General features: G+C 45.8%; 1 protein-coding gene and 1 pseudogene across 1 annotated transcript in view; one reads left to right on the plus strand and one right to left on the minus strand.

Annotated features, from left to right (window-relative positions):
* The first annotated feature begins 6,127 nt into the window (after positions 1-6,127).
* On the plus strand, positions 6,128-7,438 carry LOC127229766 (SWI/SNF-related matrix-associated actin-dependent regulator of chromatin subfamily E member 1-like; annotated as a pseudogene).
* Positions 7,439-8,690: 1,252 nt separating this feature from the next.
* Positions 8,691-17,185, minus strand: part of Nid1 (nidogen 1) — an 83,138-nt gene continuing 74,643 nt past the window's right edge. Inside the window, exons 16-20 of the mRNA XM_051194737.1 lie at positions 16,274-16,445; positions 14,975-15,132; positions 13,883-14,006; positions 13,145-13,257; positions 8,691-10,863 (exon numbers count right to left, since the gene is read on the minus strand). Coding sequence (XP_051050694.1) covers positions 10,742-10,863; positions 13,145-13,257; positions 13,883-14,006; positions 14,975-15,132; positions 16,274-16,445 — 689 coding nt within the window. The 3' untranslated portion in view covers positions 8,691-10,741. The remainder of the gene's footprint in view (positions 10,864-13,144; positions 13,258-13,882; positions 14,007-14,974; positions 15,133-16,273; positions 16,446-17,185) is intronic.

The following is a 17,185-nucleotide window of genomic DNA, read 5'->3' on the forward strand; positions in this document are numbered from 1 at the left end:
ACAGCTGTTCTGTAGCCTCCATACGCATATGCATACATGCAGATGTACCCACAGGTTCACGCACATATGCACATATGTAAACACTTGTGGGGGCATGTGCATGCATGTGCACACAGACACACGCACACAGACTTACACACAGACACACACAGATACACAGACACACACAAAGACTTACACACAGACTTGCACACAGATACACACACACACACACACACACACACACACACACACACACACACGCTACTTTATACAGAAAAGGTTCTATTAAAAAGGCAGCTTTTCTGGCCTTTTGCCTGCCTCTCCTCCCCCATCCCTGTCCCCTGCCCAGGGCAAAGAGCTTCTGTGTCTGTGCAAGCTGGGGACTTTGAACATAAGCCAAGTTCATGTAGTAGGGTAGAGCTGAGCGTGGACTTGTCTTCTCCTCAGTGTCCTCACTAAGAGCAGCGTGGAAAACCCCAGTGGCAAGGGGGCCCTGTTTGTGGGGAAGCAGGAACTGCTGTAAATAACCACCTACTTTGTTAAAGGACCTACCTAATTACTTCAGAATGGAACTTCCCTCCTTGTCACATAGCAATGACAAAACCCAGAGCAGACCCTGAGCTGGCCAGGGTAGACAAGGTAGGTTGGAGGCCAAGGTGTCACGAGGTGGTCCTGCATCCCCAGTAGACACAACAGAATTTCTTTGCTGCTGAGCCATTTGTACAGGTGTCTGGGACCATCCAGTCCCCAGAGGGCAAAGTCTAAGGGACCCACCCTATACTCTCACTAGCCCAAGCACCACAGCTTCCTCTTTGTCACTTTCACAGGCACCTTCATCCCCCAGACAGGAACTGCTGCAAGTCCCACAATAGCCATGCTTGATGCACCCCTGGCTGAAAGCCCAGAGGGATCACCTGAAGTCTGGGCTCAGAGCAGCCGCCTAGCAGCTGTGACTGCTGATCAGTCAGCCTGGTAGACAGCCTGAGGAGGATCAGAACAAGCTTGTTCCCTCGAGTCTGAGTGCCTGTGTGGGTCTGTGCACCTTCCTTCCCCTGGAGTGTGAAATTACCCAGAAGCCACGGAAGCTGGGAAGGGGAACCCAGCAACTTCCCATTTTCAAAGTTCGGTAACTGGCAGTATGGAGATCTTTCCCAATCTCACTCTCAATTAAAAATGGTCTTAATTGTAAGGGTATTGTGTACTTATACCAGAACATTCTAGTTACAACAGAGGACACTAGACAATGGAAGATTGTAGCGCACCCCCCCCCTTTTTTTTTTGTTTGGTTTTTTGAGACAAGGTTTCCTCTGTGTAGCTTTGGAACCTGTTCTGGAACTCTCTCTGTAAACCAGACTGGCCTCAAACTCACAGAGATCTGCCTTCCAAGTGCTGAGAACAAAGGCGTGGGCCACCATTGCCCTACCATAGCCTTTCACTCACATGGATACCACCATTGCCCTCCCCGGGAGGGCTGTCCTAAGAATTTCTGGGACCTCCTTCCATGACTGCCAAGTGCAAATATACACATATCTTTGGCTGTATAAAGATACATCACAGAATAGATAACATTCTGTGACTTCCTTACTCATTTTCTGTGTCATGGACATTCTCCAGTGTCACTAGAGATAACCTTTACATGTTCACTCAGTTTTAAATGTCTTTTTAAGGCTGCTATTTGTACCAGTGAAATGACCTAAGCTACAGCTGGCCTGGGAAATGGGGTTGGGATATGGTATCAGTCACAACAAAGTAGGAACCACCAGACAAATGGAGCCTGGAATCCTAGCACTCCAGTAACATGTCATCCTTATAGGTGACTCTGGTCTCTGTCACTGTGTGGGTAAAATGAAGATTAGGGCCACAGTGTGGCAGCTGCTCTAGAGTTTCTACTTTTCTAAGGTATAGAGGAGTGGCTGGGTCTGTAAAGAGCTTTCTGTGCAAACATGAAAGCATGAGTCCAGATCCCTGGTGCTCAGCTAAAAGGCTGAGCATGATGGTGTATGTGTACCAGTAACCCCAGTGCCAATGGGGTGGACATAGGCAGGTCTCTCCGTCTTGCTGACCAGCCAAATCAATGACAGACCTATCATTGAACATCAAAAAAGGGGAAGAAGTGATTGAGGAAGATGCCCAATATCAGCCTCTGACATACAACATACACGTGCACACACACGCACACACACAAACACACACACACACACACACACACACACACACACACACTTCAAATTTTCCTTTTTCTCTGCACACATTTTCCTTAAAATTGGTGTTTACAGATTTATGTTTAAGAGAGTTACACAATGAGACTGAAACTCCATCAGTCTGCCTCATGTTTTTTTCCTCAAAGCAGGAGGAATACAGATACTCCAGTACCATTCCATCCGGGCACTCGCCTTATGTGTTTGTGTTTATTCCTACAAACTGAGTGAACACGAAAAGGAGATGGAATTATTGCTAGTGACAGTTTCTCTGTGTAGCCCTTGGCTGTCCTGGAAGCAGCTCTGTAGACCAGGCTGGCCTCAGATTCATAGAGATCCGCCTGCCTCTGCCTCCTGAGTGCTGGGATTAAAGGGTGTACCACCACTACCCTGCTCACACTGACTTTTTTTTTTTAACATGAGTTCTGGGAATCGGACTCAGGTGCTCTCAGCTACTTGATCAACTGAGCCATCTCCCCCGCCCACCTCCCACTGCTTAGCAACAGCTGACTATCACATACATATTTTCTCCTCATCCTCTCAAGCATCTATGCACGGCAGCTGTGCTCATTCGAGATGGGCATCAACTGGGGTGACAATAGACAATAATGGATAAAGTCAGTTGTCTCTCCCTTAAGATTCAGTGTTTTTGCTGGTGTATTAGTCTGTTGAAGATGCTGTAACAAAGCACCACAAATAGATGACTTAAGCAACAGAAGTATTTCCTGGTTTTAGTATTAGAAGTCAAGGATTCAGGCATTATGCTGGTCTGCCCTTGTCACCTGGCAGAACGCACTCAGGCAGTGCCCTGGTCAGCCCAGGGTTCCATGGCCAAGTAATCTGCACACAGGGGCAAAAGACCTTTTTGAAAGAAAGACCCCCGCCTATTTATGCTTTCTTCCCCTCTCCTCCCTGCTGTTCTTCTGGGGCGGACAGAACTTTTCTTGTCTCCCTCTTCTGTCCTCTCCCTGTCTCTGTGTTTCTTTAACTCTTTTTTTTTTTTTTTTTTACCTCCCTCTCAATAAAACTTTCAATTTGAGTTACATCTAAAGGTCTGTTTCCCCATCCACCTCGTCCATCACCCGCTCTGGGATCGTGATCCTATCCTGTGGTCTCAGCGCCTGACCACGGACCCGCCACTAGCCGTCCATTATTCCTAAGAGAGATGTTTCGGGGTTAATTTCCTTGGAGGCTGTGAGGGACATCTGTCCCAGGCTGCAGTATTTCTGAATTTCCTTGCCTTGTGTCTACATCACCCCGTCTTCCTCTCTCACGGAGTTTTCTATGTGTGTATTATCTTTGAGTCCACTTCCTCCTTTTAATAAAGACCTGGTCCAAGTCGGTTAAGGTCTCCCTATGAGTTCATCTTCATCTGACTATATCTGCAAAGACTTTATTTCTAAATATCTAAATATCATCTGAAGTACTGGGGTTAGGACTACACCTATCTTTTTGGAAGGCCACAATTCAACCCATAGAAAATATTAATGAGTTAAAATGGAATTTTATGAGTGGGAGAGATGGTTCGGTGGTTAAGTGAACTTAGGGCCCTTCTGGAGGATGAGAATCTAGCTCCCAGCACTGATGTTGGTAGGTTCACAACTGCCTGTAACTCCAGCTCCAGGGGATCTTACACCCCCTTCTAGCTTCTGTGAGTACTACATACATGTATACAGATATAAACACATACACAATTAAAATTAAATCTTAAAAAATAAAAAAAAATGTTATACATTTAATATATTATGAAGCTGATCTGTTGGCCCAAACCTGTAATCCCAGCACTTGGGAAGTAGAAACAGGAGGATCAACTAAATTAAACAGGGAGTTCCAGGTTAGGCTGGTCTACATGAGATCTTATTCTAAATAAAGTTAACTTAATTAATTACTATATGGAGTTGAACACAAGATTCATACAGATTTGTAAAGTTTAACCACACTGTCTCCAGCAATTTCTGGCTTTGAGAAGGTACACACATCCCCACAGTGTCCTCCTACCTCCTCACTACAGGACCCTGCCCCAGGGGGTGCAGTGGCCCAAAGGGTACAGTGGTCCAGGGGATGCAGTGGCCCAGGGGATACAGTGCCCTGGGGATGCAGTGGCCCAGGGGATACAGTGCCCCCGGGGATGCAGTGGCCCAGGGGATACTATGCCCCAGGGGATGCAGTGGCCCAGGGGATACAGTGGCCCAGGGGATACAGTGGCCCAGGGGATACAGTGCCCCAGGGGATACAGTGGTCCAGGGGATGCAGTGGCCCAGGGGATACTATGCCCCAGGGGATACTATGCCCCAGGGGATGCAGTGCCCCAGGGGATACAGTGGTCCAGGGGATGTAGTGTCCTGTCCCAGGGAATGCAGTGACCCAGGGGATACAGTGCCCCCGGGGATGCAGTGCCCCAGGGGATACAGTGCCCCCGGGGATGCAGTGCCCCAGGGGATACAGTGGTCCAGGGGATGTAGTGTCCTGTCCCAGGGAATGCAGTGGCCCAGTGGATACAGTGGCCCAGGGGATGCAGTGCACCAAGGGTTGTAGTGCAGCTCTTTGAACCTCATTTTCATAAGGAAATCTGGACTGTCCTATAGCTGGGAGCTACTATCATATTGATCACAAAAGAGGAAACTGGCTAGGAGAAGGAGCCAGGTGGTCCCAACAAAAGATAGAGCTTCTTCATTTTGTTCAATAAAAGCAACCAGAAGAACATTAGAAATTTCTAAGACCTGAACAGTCTTTATAATCAACCTCCCCTCCCCGTTAGCTCATCATCAAATAACAGTCCTATATAATACTAAGAACATCAAGACCCCGAGGTAGGAATGTAGCTCAGTGGTAGAGTGCTTGTCTAGCATGCACAAGGCCTCAGGTTCAATCCCTAAGACCACAAGAAAATAAATGACACCTGGGTGCACTCAGGACCTACAACCTGTTTTTCTTCCTGGGTGTTGATCCAGTTGTACTACTTTAAAGGACAGGTTGTATTTACAAGATGCTAATGTGGGTATCTAGTACCAGTACCCCAAGGTTCTTGTACTCATACAAGCCAAGCTATTTTGTCTCTAGAAAACTCCATTCAAATTCATGTTCACTGTTAAAGGTGATTTTTCCACAGAGGGGAAGGGATAGTAGAGGGGGGTAGATCTGCTTTGAGGACCATTTTTACCTGTTGTGGTTTGAATGTAGTTTATCCCTCCTAAACTCATTTTGGAGTTTAACTCCCCACTGTGAGGCATGAAGCAGTTTCAAAACAACTCCACCTTGATGTTTACAGGTTAGGACTTTGGGAGGTTGATTAACAGAAATTAGGGTCATCAGGAGACACCTCATTCATTCAGTGGCTTTGGCCGCCCTCTTGTGGTCCTATTTGGAACTGCCTCTGCAAACCAGCTAGAACTAGTGGTTCTCAACCCTTCTTAATGCTTTCGCACTTTCATACAATTCCTCAGGTTGTGATGAGCCCTGACCGTAAAATTACTTTGTTGCTACTTCATAACAGTAACTTTGCTACTATTATAAATCACAATGTAAATATCTGATATGAGACTCCCAAGGGGGTCACACTGCACATAGGTTGAAAACCACTGAGTTAAAGCTGAGTGGCTAGGTTGAAGGTAGGCTGGGTGACCCTCTAAGCTCACCAGTGCCCACCATGTGTTCAGGAATCCATTCTCAGAGTACTTGAGCTTTCTGGCCCTTCCATGGCTTGATTTCTGTGCCATCTTAACAAGGACCAAAAAGACCATATGTAGGAGTCCTGATCTGTTGCTGGGGCCTCTAAGATTTTGGCTGCAGCCTTTGGGTTCCACATCCTGGTAAAATAGAAAATGGACGGAGGCACTTTGTCATCAGAAGGATCCTAACCTGCTCTTCAGAACTGTACTCTTCAGATTGGTTTATTCAAGTAGCCTCTAAAAGAATGGATGCAGGGGCCTTTTTGGCCCGCGGAATCATTCTTAAGGAACTGAGAACTTAATCTTCCAAAATGTCAAAAAGTCCATCTTATGCCCCACTTCCCACCCAGCTCCTGCAACACAAATGCCCAGCACACCAGGGTTTGTGGGATACAACCCATACAGTCATCTCGCCTACAACAACTACAGGCTGGGAGAGAACCCAGGCACCAACAGCCGGGTCACGGCATCCTCTGGTATTACGATTCCAAAGCCTCCAAAGCCACCAATAAGCCGCTGATGCCCTACATGAGGTACAGCAGAAAGGTCTGGGACCAAGTAAAGGCTTCCAACCCTGACCTAAAGTTGAGGGAAATTGGCAAGATTATTGGTGGCACATGGCGAGATCTCACTGATGAAGAGAAACAAGAATATTTAAATGAATACGAAGCAGAAAAGATAGAGTACAATGAATCTGTGAAGGCCTATCATAATCCCCCTGCATACCTTGCATATATTAATGCAAAAAGTCATGCAGAAGCTGCATTAGAGGAAGAAAGTCGACAGAGACAGTCTCGCATGGAGAAAGGAGAACCTTATATGAGCATTCAGCCTGCTGAGGATCCAGATGATTATGATGATGGCTTTTTGATGAAGCATACAGCCACCGCCCGTTTCCAGAGAAACTACCACCTCATCAGTGAGATCCTCAGTGAGAGTGTAGTACCTGATGTGCTAGAATGCAGGTCCTCAAGAGACAGGTCCAGTCGTTAATGGTTCATCAGCAAAAACTAGAAGCCGAACTTCTTCAGATAGAGGAACGACACCAGGAAAAGAAGAGGAAATTTCTGGAAAGCACGGATTCCTTTAACAATGAACTTAAAAGGTTATGCACTCTGAAGGTAGAAGTAGACATGGAGAAAATTGCAGCTGAAATTGCACAAGCTGAAGAACAGGCCCGCAAAAGGCAAGAGGAGAGGGAGAAGGAGGCAGCAGAGCAAGCCGAGCGCAGTCAGGGCAGCATCGCCCCTGAGGAAGAGCAAGTGGCTAACAAAGCCGAGGAGAAGAAGGATGAGGAGAGCATCCCTATGGGGACAGAGGAGATACACCTGGAAGAAACAACAGAGAGCCAACAGAATGGGGAAGAAGGCAGGTCTACTCCTGAGGACAAGGAGAGTGGGCAGGAGCGGGTGGACAGCACGGAGGTAGAAGGGACCAGTGATAGCAACTCTGGCTCAGAGAGCAACAGCGCAACGGTAGAGGAGCCACCCTCAGACCCCATGCCCGAAGACAACAAGAAAGAATAAATGTTGCCTTGTTTTATGTGTCCTAAAACTTTTTTAAATGGAAAAAAAAATGGTTTTTTTGGTTTTAATGGAAAAAAAAAAAAAAAGAATGGATGCAGGGCCAGGGGTGTAGTTCCACCCCTGTAGAGTGGTTACTTTGCATGTGCAAAACCATAGGATATTTTAAAAATAAATTAGAAACAAACAAACAAAAGACAGAGGATGGATTTCCCAGTGTCTGGGTCTCATGTAGCCTAGACTGACCTTGAACTTCTGATCCTCCTGCCTCATACAGGCATCACTCTTAGTTTTATTCAGAGTTAAGACTCAAATCCAGGGCTTAATAAATGCTAGTAAGCTGACATCACCAACACAAAACGAAGCAAGCAGAACAGAGTTCTATTGCCAAAAGCTTTGACATAGTAGCACGTGTTTGTAATCCTAGTGCTTGGAAGATCCTTGAGGCTCCTTGGGGATCACTGGCCAACCAGCCTAGCCCATGTGATGAGTTTTGGGTCTCTAAGAGATCCTGTCTTAAAACAAACAAACAAAAAACCAAGAGGGGGGAGAAAGAGAGAGAGGTGACCAGAGAGAGGTGACCAGCAACTGAGGAGTAAGTTCCAAGTCAACAGGGCAAGGGCTCCAGGCCACTCTTAAATAGAAAAGCTATAATCACTTCCAGCCCTCCAGCCCCGGGCACCCAAGCTCCTCCCTACATCCCCAGCCCATTTTCTTTGATTCTTCTGTCTTGAGGGCTGATCACAGTAAACCTGGATAATCCTGAATTCTAACCCAGTTTTAAGTTTATCTGAACAGCAATCTACCTGCTGTTGTGATGTTTTGAGACAGGGCCTTGTTATATAGTACTGGCTAGCTTCATGCTTGTGTTTGCAACACTCAGGAAACAGAGGCAGAAAGATCAGAAGTTCAAAGTCATTCTTAGATACATTGGAAATTAGAGGCTCATCTGGTATGTGAGTTCTTGTAAAAGGGTTAAGGGTGGGGAGGAGATAAATAGACAAAAAGAAACAAAAAAGAAAAAAAACGCCTATAAGGGTAATTTAGAGTCTGTGATGTAATTAATTTTAAAGCCATTCGTCAGCCTTTGTCGTCTGTAAACCATGTGACTTGTCAGGTAAGTCTTGGGTCCCCGAGGTTTTGCTAACTATTAAATGGTCTGTTTCTCCATTATGAACTGACTGCAATGTTACACTGTGGTAGCATATGCCTTTGATTCCAAGATCTGAGGCAGGAGGACTGAGAGTCGGAGCTCAAGTCTAGGCCTCACACAGCAACACCCTGTCATCATGGAACAAAACAGCAAAAACAAAACAAAATAAGGTTTTATTTTTAACAGTTTATTTTTAATTCTCAGCACTAATATTTGTACAGTTGTAAACTCAAGGAACCATCCAATACTTGTGTACTTCTGGAGAACCGTTAATAAGCACCTTCAGTGGTTTCCATAGTTGAAGAATTCACCGTGTAAAACATTTTAGAAGGAAGCTAGTACAATGAATAAAGGTTATAAAAGGTGGGTGTCATGAGGAACATGAGAGGGCTTCATAAAAAAATGACTAAAAAACATCTGAGACCTCCTTACGAGGCTGCACAGAAGATTCGCATGATCCCTAAATCTTGTGATACAAATTCCAATTGTTTAAGTAAAGACTCCTTCCCAATTCAGGTTCCCAGTCCTATGTAAGCAGGTTGAGATGGAGGTAGGAGGAGATGGGATTGGAGGCTGAGTGTGATGAAGCTAGAAGAAAAGGAGGTAGGGGGCCTCTGTGCCCCAAGAAAAGCATCAGGCAAAGTCCTCTATGTCTTCAATAATTAGCATTCTTTTGAAAAAATGGCACATTGTTCTCTGACGTTATTTAAGGGTTTTAGTTTTAGCTGCCTTTAAACCCCTTCCCACAATTTCCTCTTAAGTTTTCCATTCCTGTTCTCCATCCATATTCCCACTGAGTCTTGTCTATGCCCTTACCCTACACTGTGCTGAACAGAACTTCTGATGTTTGACCTTCAATCCAAAATATCTATTGCTTTAATTATCTTGGGAGCAGTTGAAAAAAAAAAAAAAAGATATATGCATTTTTGAAACAAATGACAGACAGATACATGGAAGGCAGGAACAGTCCCTTGAACTACACCAGTGGGCAATTAAGGGTCTGAACCATTAGTAGAAATACCCAGTTAGATCTTCCCAGATTGGGTCTTCAGATGAGTGAACATGCAGCCAGAAAAAGCCATAGAGAGAGGGGGAAACAAAGATACAATTCTAAAATTAAAGGACTATGATGGACCACTACTTTGCTCAAGCACTAACCCAACCTGGGCCCTGGATGACTATAAGTACCAGGAGTGGGGCTAAAGACTCACATGGCATGATAGACCAGATGCTAATACAGATACTTTGGCAAAGAGGAAGAATTTGCTACAATTCCAGACACATCAAAATAATAATCCCCTATCCTCACGCTACATCTTGACATTCCTCTCACAGGACATTTCTTTGACTTACCCACTTGACTATCACCAGGAAACCACCAGGATTTTATAATCTGGGAGGGGCTCCTTATTACCATCCACCAAATACCATTAATTCCTAGGATACGGTTGGGCTTTGATAACATGGTAAATCATGCTCACTAAAATCAGAGTCTTAGACAGGTGGTACAGAGTAGGAGAGTAGTTCTAGGTGGGAACATGAAGGCAGAAATTGGAGTACCAAGAGAAAAAGTATGCCTCATAACCTTACCTAAGCTGGACCTGGATGCTATGTTGAGAAACTGGCAAGCTCTCGGGCACCTCAGAGTAACAGCTGAGCTTGTGATGCCACAGATATTGTGACTAGGTCTGCGGGGATGGGGGGGTGGAGATGGGGGTGGAATGGAGGAGTGGGGGGGGGTCTGCTTACCATGGAGGAGCCTAAGATTAGGAAAAGGTCCTATAGCTCTGGAATAAACACATGATTCTCATCCTGGTTGTTTTCTGAGACAGGGTATCATGTAATCTTAACTTGAACCCTGGATCTTCCTGCCTCCACTTCCCAAGTGCTAGGGTTACAGGCATGCACCACTACTTTGACTTGTTTTTTTATACAGAACTCTATAATCTTGTCTGAAGACTGGTGTCAGGAAGTATGTGGGGGGTCCCACCCTCATGTTGGGGTAGAGACTTTCCTATTACTGAGCTCAGGGTGACTGTTTTAGGGAAGGCTGAGGGGAAGTTGTGAGGGCTCAGGCGAGGCTAGACCTGGGCCTAGTGGTCACTCCATTGCAGGACAATTTTCAGTCAGTCTTTTTTTTTTTTTTTTCCAGATCAAGTCATTTCAAGTAGGGTGTTACTGTGAAATACTTGGAGAGGGAGTAAGGCATTCTTGTCATCATTTCCGTTCAATGCAGTCAACTCCCAGGGTGTTGTCGGGACATCGGCAGGTTCTGCTCCCTGGAGTGGGCAAGCAGAGGTGGGTACAGCCACCATTATTCACTGAGCAGTAGTTGTGGCCTGGAAAAGATGGAAATCAGCATCATAGTCTCCTTTTTGACTGACTTGATATCAACAGCAGCCTCCCTGTTAACCTCCCTGTAGGTTCAAGGGACTGAGCAAGATAAGCTGCTGTTTGGTTCTTCATCGTAAGACAGGAAGAACATGCGGTCCTGATTGGAGGTGTTGCAGTTGGTGTGGATTGTCAGCCTGGTAGAATTTAGAATCACAACAGAAGCACACCTCCACGTATGTCTGCTTGGAGTTTCTAGAATAAGTTCATTGAGGTGGGAAAAATCCACCCTACATGTGGGCAACACCCATGTGGGAACCCATGGGCTGGGTTCCTGCACTGAATTAAAAAAAAAAAAAAAAAAACGAAAAAAGCAAGCTAAGCACCAACTTCCTCTCTCTGCTTCCTGACTGCAGGTGTGATGTGACCAGCCGCCTCACACTCCCGCACCATGTCCACTCTACCCTGAGGCTATGAGCCACAATAAAACCATCCTTCCTTAAGTTGCTTTTGTCAGGCATTTTGTCACAGCTTTGAGAAAAGGGGGCTGGCTGTGCAGTCTATTCCACAGACCATGGGGAGGGGAAGGCTTTCCAACTCTGTTGTGGAATATTTAAGGATGTAGAGATGTGTTACACTTATTTATGTTGGGGAATATTTAACTATGTAAAGGTGTGTTACATTTGTTTCTGCTGCCTTTGTTTCATTATGAAACACTGTGTCGCTGTTTCACCTTGCCTGCCTATGGCACCTAATTGGGCTAATAAAGCGCTGACTGGGCAATAGCTAGGCAGAGAAAGTATAGGTGGGGCTGGCAGGCATCAAGAATAAATAGGAGAACTCTGGGCTGGAGAGAAAAAGAAGAGAAGGAAGAGAAAGAGGGGGACATGCCTGGGGCAAGAAGCCAGCCAGCCAGCCATGAGAAGCAGGGAAAGTAAGATCTACAGAAGAAAAAACAAAAGGTAAAAGGCACTGGGGCAAAAGGTAGATAATGAGAAACAAGTTAATTTAAGTTAAAAGAGCTAGCCAAAAGCAAGCCTAAGCTAGGCCAAGCGTTCATAACTAATAAGAAGTCTCTGTGTCATGATTTGGGAGCTGGCTGGTGGCCCAAAAAGAGAAAGCATAGTACACAGCTCCAACACGGAGCTGAAACTAAATAGATATTTCCCATCTCACACACCCATGGCCTCACACTGACTGGGAGCAGGCAAGAAGGAAGATGGCTTAGGAAAGAAGCCTTTGAGAGGAGCTACAGCTCAACAGACTCTGGATCCAGGCCATCAAGATCCACCTGCCACTCTGCTGCTGTAGCTGCATGATTGAGCTCGCTGCTTGTATTTCCTCATGCATGACAGGGGAATAACAGTATAACCACACAAGGCAACTTAAATGAACTAATGAAGAGAAGGAACTCAGAACTGTGACATGAAATATATCAGATACCTAGACCACAGGAAGCATCGTATATTTGGAGCTTTACCTATGTGTATGTAGGGGTGTGTGTGTGTGTGTGTGTGTGTGTGTGTGTGTGTGTGTGTGTGTGTGTGTGTGTATGCATGCGTGCGGGCATGTAGAGGTTAGAGGACAACCTCAGTTGGCATTGTCTCTTTTCTTTTGGGACAGAATCCTCTCATTGGCCTGGAATTTTCCAATAGGCAGGCTGGCTAGCTAGTGAGCCCCAAGGATCCAATTGTCTTTTGCCTCCCCACTGTTGTAATAACATGTCACTGGGCCCAGCTTGTTTTTATGTATGTTCTGGGGATTGAACTCAGGTCCTTACGCCTGCAAGGCATACACTTTAGTTGCTGAGCCATCTTTCCAGCCCTGACATTTTTATTTTAAGTAACTTTCAGTCTTTCATTTTTATTAGACCAAATAGGTGAATGTTTAAGAATATCAGTGACTCAACAGTGAGTTACTTTTTGGCACCTGAAGACTGTACACTTAAAGACTCAGCCCAAGACTCAAGATGTTTCATGACCACATTCATGCCATAGCTTCATGCTTCTCATTTATGTCTCCCCATTTAGTAATGAACACTCTTGGTAGAAGTGACCACATCTCATCCACTGTGGCTTCTAGCAGCAGCATATAGGTTCTGAGCCTCAGGACACCCTCCTGATACAGGAAAAAGCATGATGGATTGAAGAATCCTTCAGGAAGAGATATCCAGGATGCTCAAACTGGGCTTCCTACAGGAAGGAGGCCAGGGGTGCATTTAAACCACCGTGATACTCTCAGGGACTCTTAGTGTTGACCCACATTCAGCAGCAAGGATGAGTTAGTTACCTTGGGGGCACTGGGACAGGGCAATGGTGATGCCATATAGCCGGGTCTGCTTGTGGGGGTGGAAGGTATCCATCTCTTTGGATATAGCAAGGTCCATGGCAATCACCGAATTCCTGAAAAGCACCAAAGCACAGAGTGAACATGCATCTGATGACTTGAACTATTCTCAGTGGGCTTGGCGGCCTCTTCTATGGCTTGGAAGAGAAAAAGGCATGGTGTCTTGCTCTTTGTATATACTTTCTTCCCCTCGGGCTGGGCCAGCCAAGCCTGTAGTTCATTGCCTTTTCACAATAAGGGCCAAAATAACCTAGCTCTCCCCTCTGCTCTAAATTCTAGGCTCTCCTGGCCAGCCACCACTTCGATGTGACCCTCCCTTCATAGGAAGGTTTGGTCAGAACCAGCTGTGGGAATACTGCAGTTTAAAAACTACATTGATGTAGAGGTATGCTATAATCATGGAGACCACCAGCCATTTGACCCCAGGTGGTTCCCGGGTTTCGGATGGACATGCTCAGGAAGTCCCAGGCCTCAGGTATCATTAATGGCACCTCTGCTCCTCTCTGAGATTTGCCAGCCCTCTTCCTCTACCTTCTTCCATATCTCCTAACAGCCAGGAAGAGGGAGGAAGCAGGCATCACTGGAGGTCAAAGGTTAGCACAAGAGGCCAGAGGCAAAGGCCTCTGCAGACAAAGGGAATGACACATTTCTGCCCAGCCCATGTGACAACAGCCTACATACGTCTTCCAATCTGTGTAGTACAAATTCTTCCCATAGCTCGTCACAGCGAAAGGGTACTGGAGGCCTTCGAGAACCTTACGTCTGGTGGGCTGAGCCGGGTTCAGGCATTCTGCTCTATGGGTGCCTGTGTGCAGCAAACACAATTTAGTCATTGTTCATTCAAGAAATGGGCCCTTTGTGTCAGAAAACAAGAGTCTGAAAGACAAGGGGGGGAGGCCAGCACTGCAATGACATGTCCTGGGCAACACAGAAGGCCGGCCCTTCAGCATTGACGTTCTGATTCTGCCTCCTGTCTTTTCCCTTTCATCGACCTACACCCACCTGAGTTCCAGCACCCACACCTGGCCCTACTGAGGAGATGTGAGCCAGGGCAGAGAAGCCACAGCCTGCCCTGGCCTTCCCAGCCCTTTGTCTCAGTCGGAACCCACTATTTTCTGGCTTTTGCTCAAGTCCCTCCCCCTAAACCTCTTCATACTCTTTCTTCCTTCCAAGATTTGGGACACTGAAGAACTGCAACAGATCAGCGGCGGTGACTGGCCTGCCGCTAACGCCTGCAGGATGGCTGTCATGGGCTTGCACAAGCATGTAAGTGTTCACACCGCACTCTTTGTCCTAATTAGTTGTGGGTCTGAGAAGATACTCAACTACAGACTTTCACAGGGAGAGATGAAGGATGCACCTCCTAGATAAGCATCTCTCCCACATCTCATCTCAAACCTGAGGGACACCCTGCACAGGTGAGGCAGGACCACCTCAGGAATGCAGGATTCTCTATTATTTCTAGAGATATAGCATACACAGGACCCTGAATTCAGTCCTCAGTAACCTCCCACCAAAATAAGAGACAGCATATTAAAAAAAAAAAAATAGAGCCATATAGCAATTATTTTAAGTTCTGCAGGCCAAAAGGTAAAACCAAGGATGATACCAGGTGTTTATAACAACACTTAAAATGGCAACATTAACAATATAAAAATAATTCTGAGCTTGTTCGCTATATAGAAACAGGCAGTGGATGAGATTTGCCAACTCTGGGGCAAGAAGAGTAAGAAAATGAAGAACTATATACTACTATCTCAAGCTTCCCGTTACCTGCATCCACCCAGCAGAGCTGAGATGAGAATGCATCAAAGGTCAGGCCATTGGGCAGGCCCAGGTTGTCATGTGCGAGAATCCTCCGGTTGGTACCATCCATGTAAGAAGTCTCAATTTTGGGATTATCTCTGTTCCAATCTGTCCAATAAAGGTTCCTGAAGAGGAAACAGGGAAGAAAGAGGAAGTGAAATCCTGAAAATATTTTTAGAGAACCAGGGGGAAGAGCTCAGCAAACAACATAGCTAAGTGAGTCCCTGAGAAGCTAAGGTGGATTCTTTGTTCAAATTGGGTTATCTGCTACTAGCAAATTCTATTTCCTTTATAGTATCTTGGAAAAGTTAGCAAGAAAACAAAACTTGGAGGTCCAGAGGAAAGAAGGGGTTGCTTAGTGGGTAAAGAGTGTTCAATCCCCAGCACCACAGCAGGAAAAAAAAAAAAAAAAGCCAAGAGAGGTGACTGAGGCTTGTGATCCCAGTGATGGGGAGGAGGCAGGTGGGCCACTGGGTCTCTCTGGATAGCCAGTCTGCTCTACTTGGGGAGGGACGGGCTAGTTAGAGACCTTGTTCAGGATACAAAATGGTGGACACCACCTGAAGAATGATATACAAAGTTTGTTACCAAACTTTGTTACCAAACACACATGCACACACATAAACTCTGGACCTGACACAGTAATTCCCCAAATAATAAACCTATGAAGGAGGCCACAGTGGAGCAATGTGGTTTGATTACAGCAAGATGTAGATACCAGCAAGGTAGTGATAGAGGTGTCTGCCATATGTGAGGTAGCTGAGTCGCCATAGTCCCGTGTTTTCTCCAAGGGAAAGTATCAGAATGTGTAGGAGCTGGGGCCTGGGGTGAAACACTGAGAACTTGCCATAGGGTGAAAAGAGAGAAAGCCACAATGGGCTAAAGAGTCCCTCAAGAAGGGGACTCTAGGATGCACAAGCCACATCTGCTCCAACAAGGAGTGCCAGGGGCATGCTTAGGCCAACCCAACATTTTCACAGCATTCATGAGTTGGAGTGTCAGTTCACATTCACTATATAGAAATTACTCGCTTTCTGAGCTGTCACCCTACAAAGACTCTTGACAAAACTGTGCAACTGGAGCATGGCATGAAGTCCACCTTGTGGTAACTGTGCCCCTATAACATCAGCTTGAAGACTCGGCTCCATCTTGCATGGATGAAAGATCTCGGGAGAGCAACGCTGACATTAGAACTTCCTCTGAGACCATCCAAAACAAGCCAGAGACCATAAGAAGAGACCAATGCATGTATGTATGCACACATACCCTCCTATGGAGTCTGTCACAATGCCTCTGGGGTTCACCAAACCCGTGTCAAACAGCACTCGACGCTGTGTGCCATCCATCTTTGCAACTTCTATGCGATCCAGCTGAGAGTCTGTCCAGAAGATGTTTCGGCTGAGATGGTCAAGGGCAATGCCTTCAGGGCTTCCAAGATCTAGAAGGAAACATTCAGTCATACCCTAGTCCACGAGTTCTCTGGCTATTCAGTTGTCTTAGACATGGTGGTCATACCTTGAGAAACCAAATGGGAATATGAAATTCTTACTGTTTATACGATGAGCAATTTTCCATGTGACAAATTAAAAAATGCTAGCCATTCATCCTCACCCATCCAGTGAGTACCACACTGGGAACCTGGAAGGTCACTGTGACAAAGATGCAGTCCCGTCTATTAAGAAGCCCACAGCCAACCACCATTCAAACTGAAATCTAGTTTCTATGAGCAGCTATAGATTCAGGATCAGCATGAGTTCACCAGGGAAGGGTTCTGGAGAAGAGGGCATCTGTAAAAGCTGGTTCCTGAAGGACCAATGGGAGTTTATCAGACAAGGATCTTGAATAAGTGTTTCCAGATGTAAAGAAGACTATAAGTGGCTTGAAGTGAACTGCTAGTAATTTTATGGAGCCGAGTGCTTGAGAGTAAGGGAGAAGCCCTCTGGAAAAGAGGATGGGGGTGGGGAATTCAGAGTGTATCTCACAGATGGAACAGGATACATGAAATCCTAAGTGAAGATGGAATGGTAGATTTTATTACTTGGTAATTACAGGGCAGGGAGGCATTTCAGGAAATAATATTGCTGACCACACTGTTAGTACTTGAATATGAGTGTAAAGGGTAAAAAGGTGTTTGATAATTACAATTACACTCCTCACAATCTTCACTAAACAAAAACA

The sequence above is a fragment of the Phodopus roborovskii genome, unplaced genomic scaffold (assembly GCF_943737965.1).
Source record: "Phodopus roborovskii unplaced genomic scaffold, PHOROB, whole genome shotgun sequence".
Taxonomy (NCBI): Eukaryota; Metazoa; Chordata; class Mammalia; order Rodentia; family Cricetidae; genus Phodopus; species Phodopus roborovskii.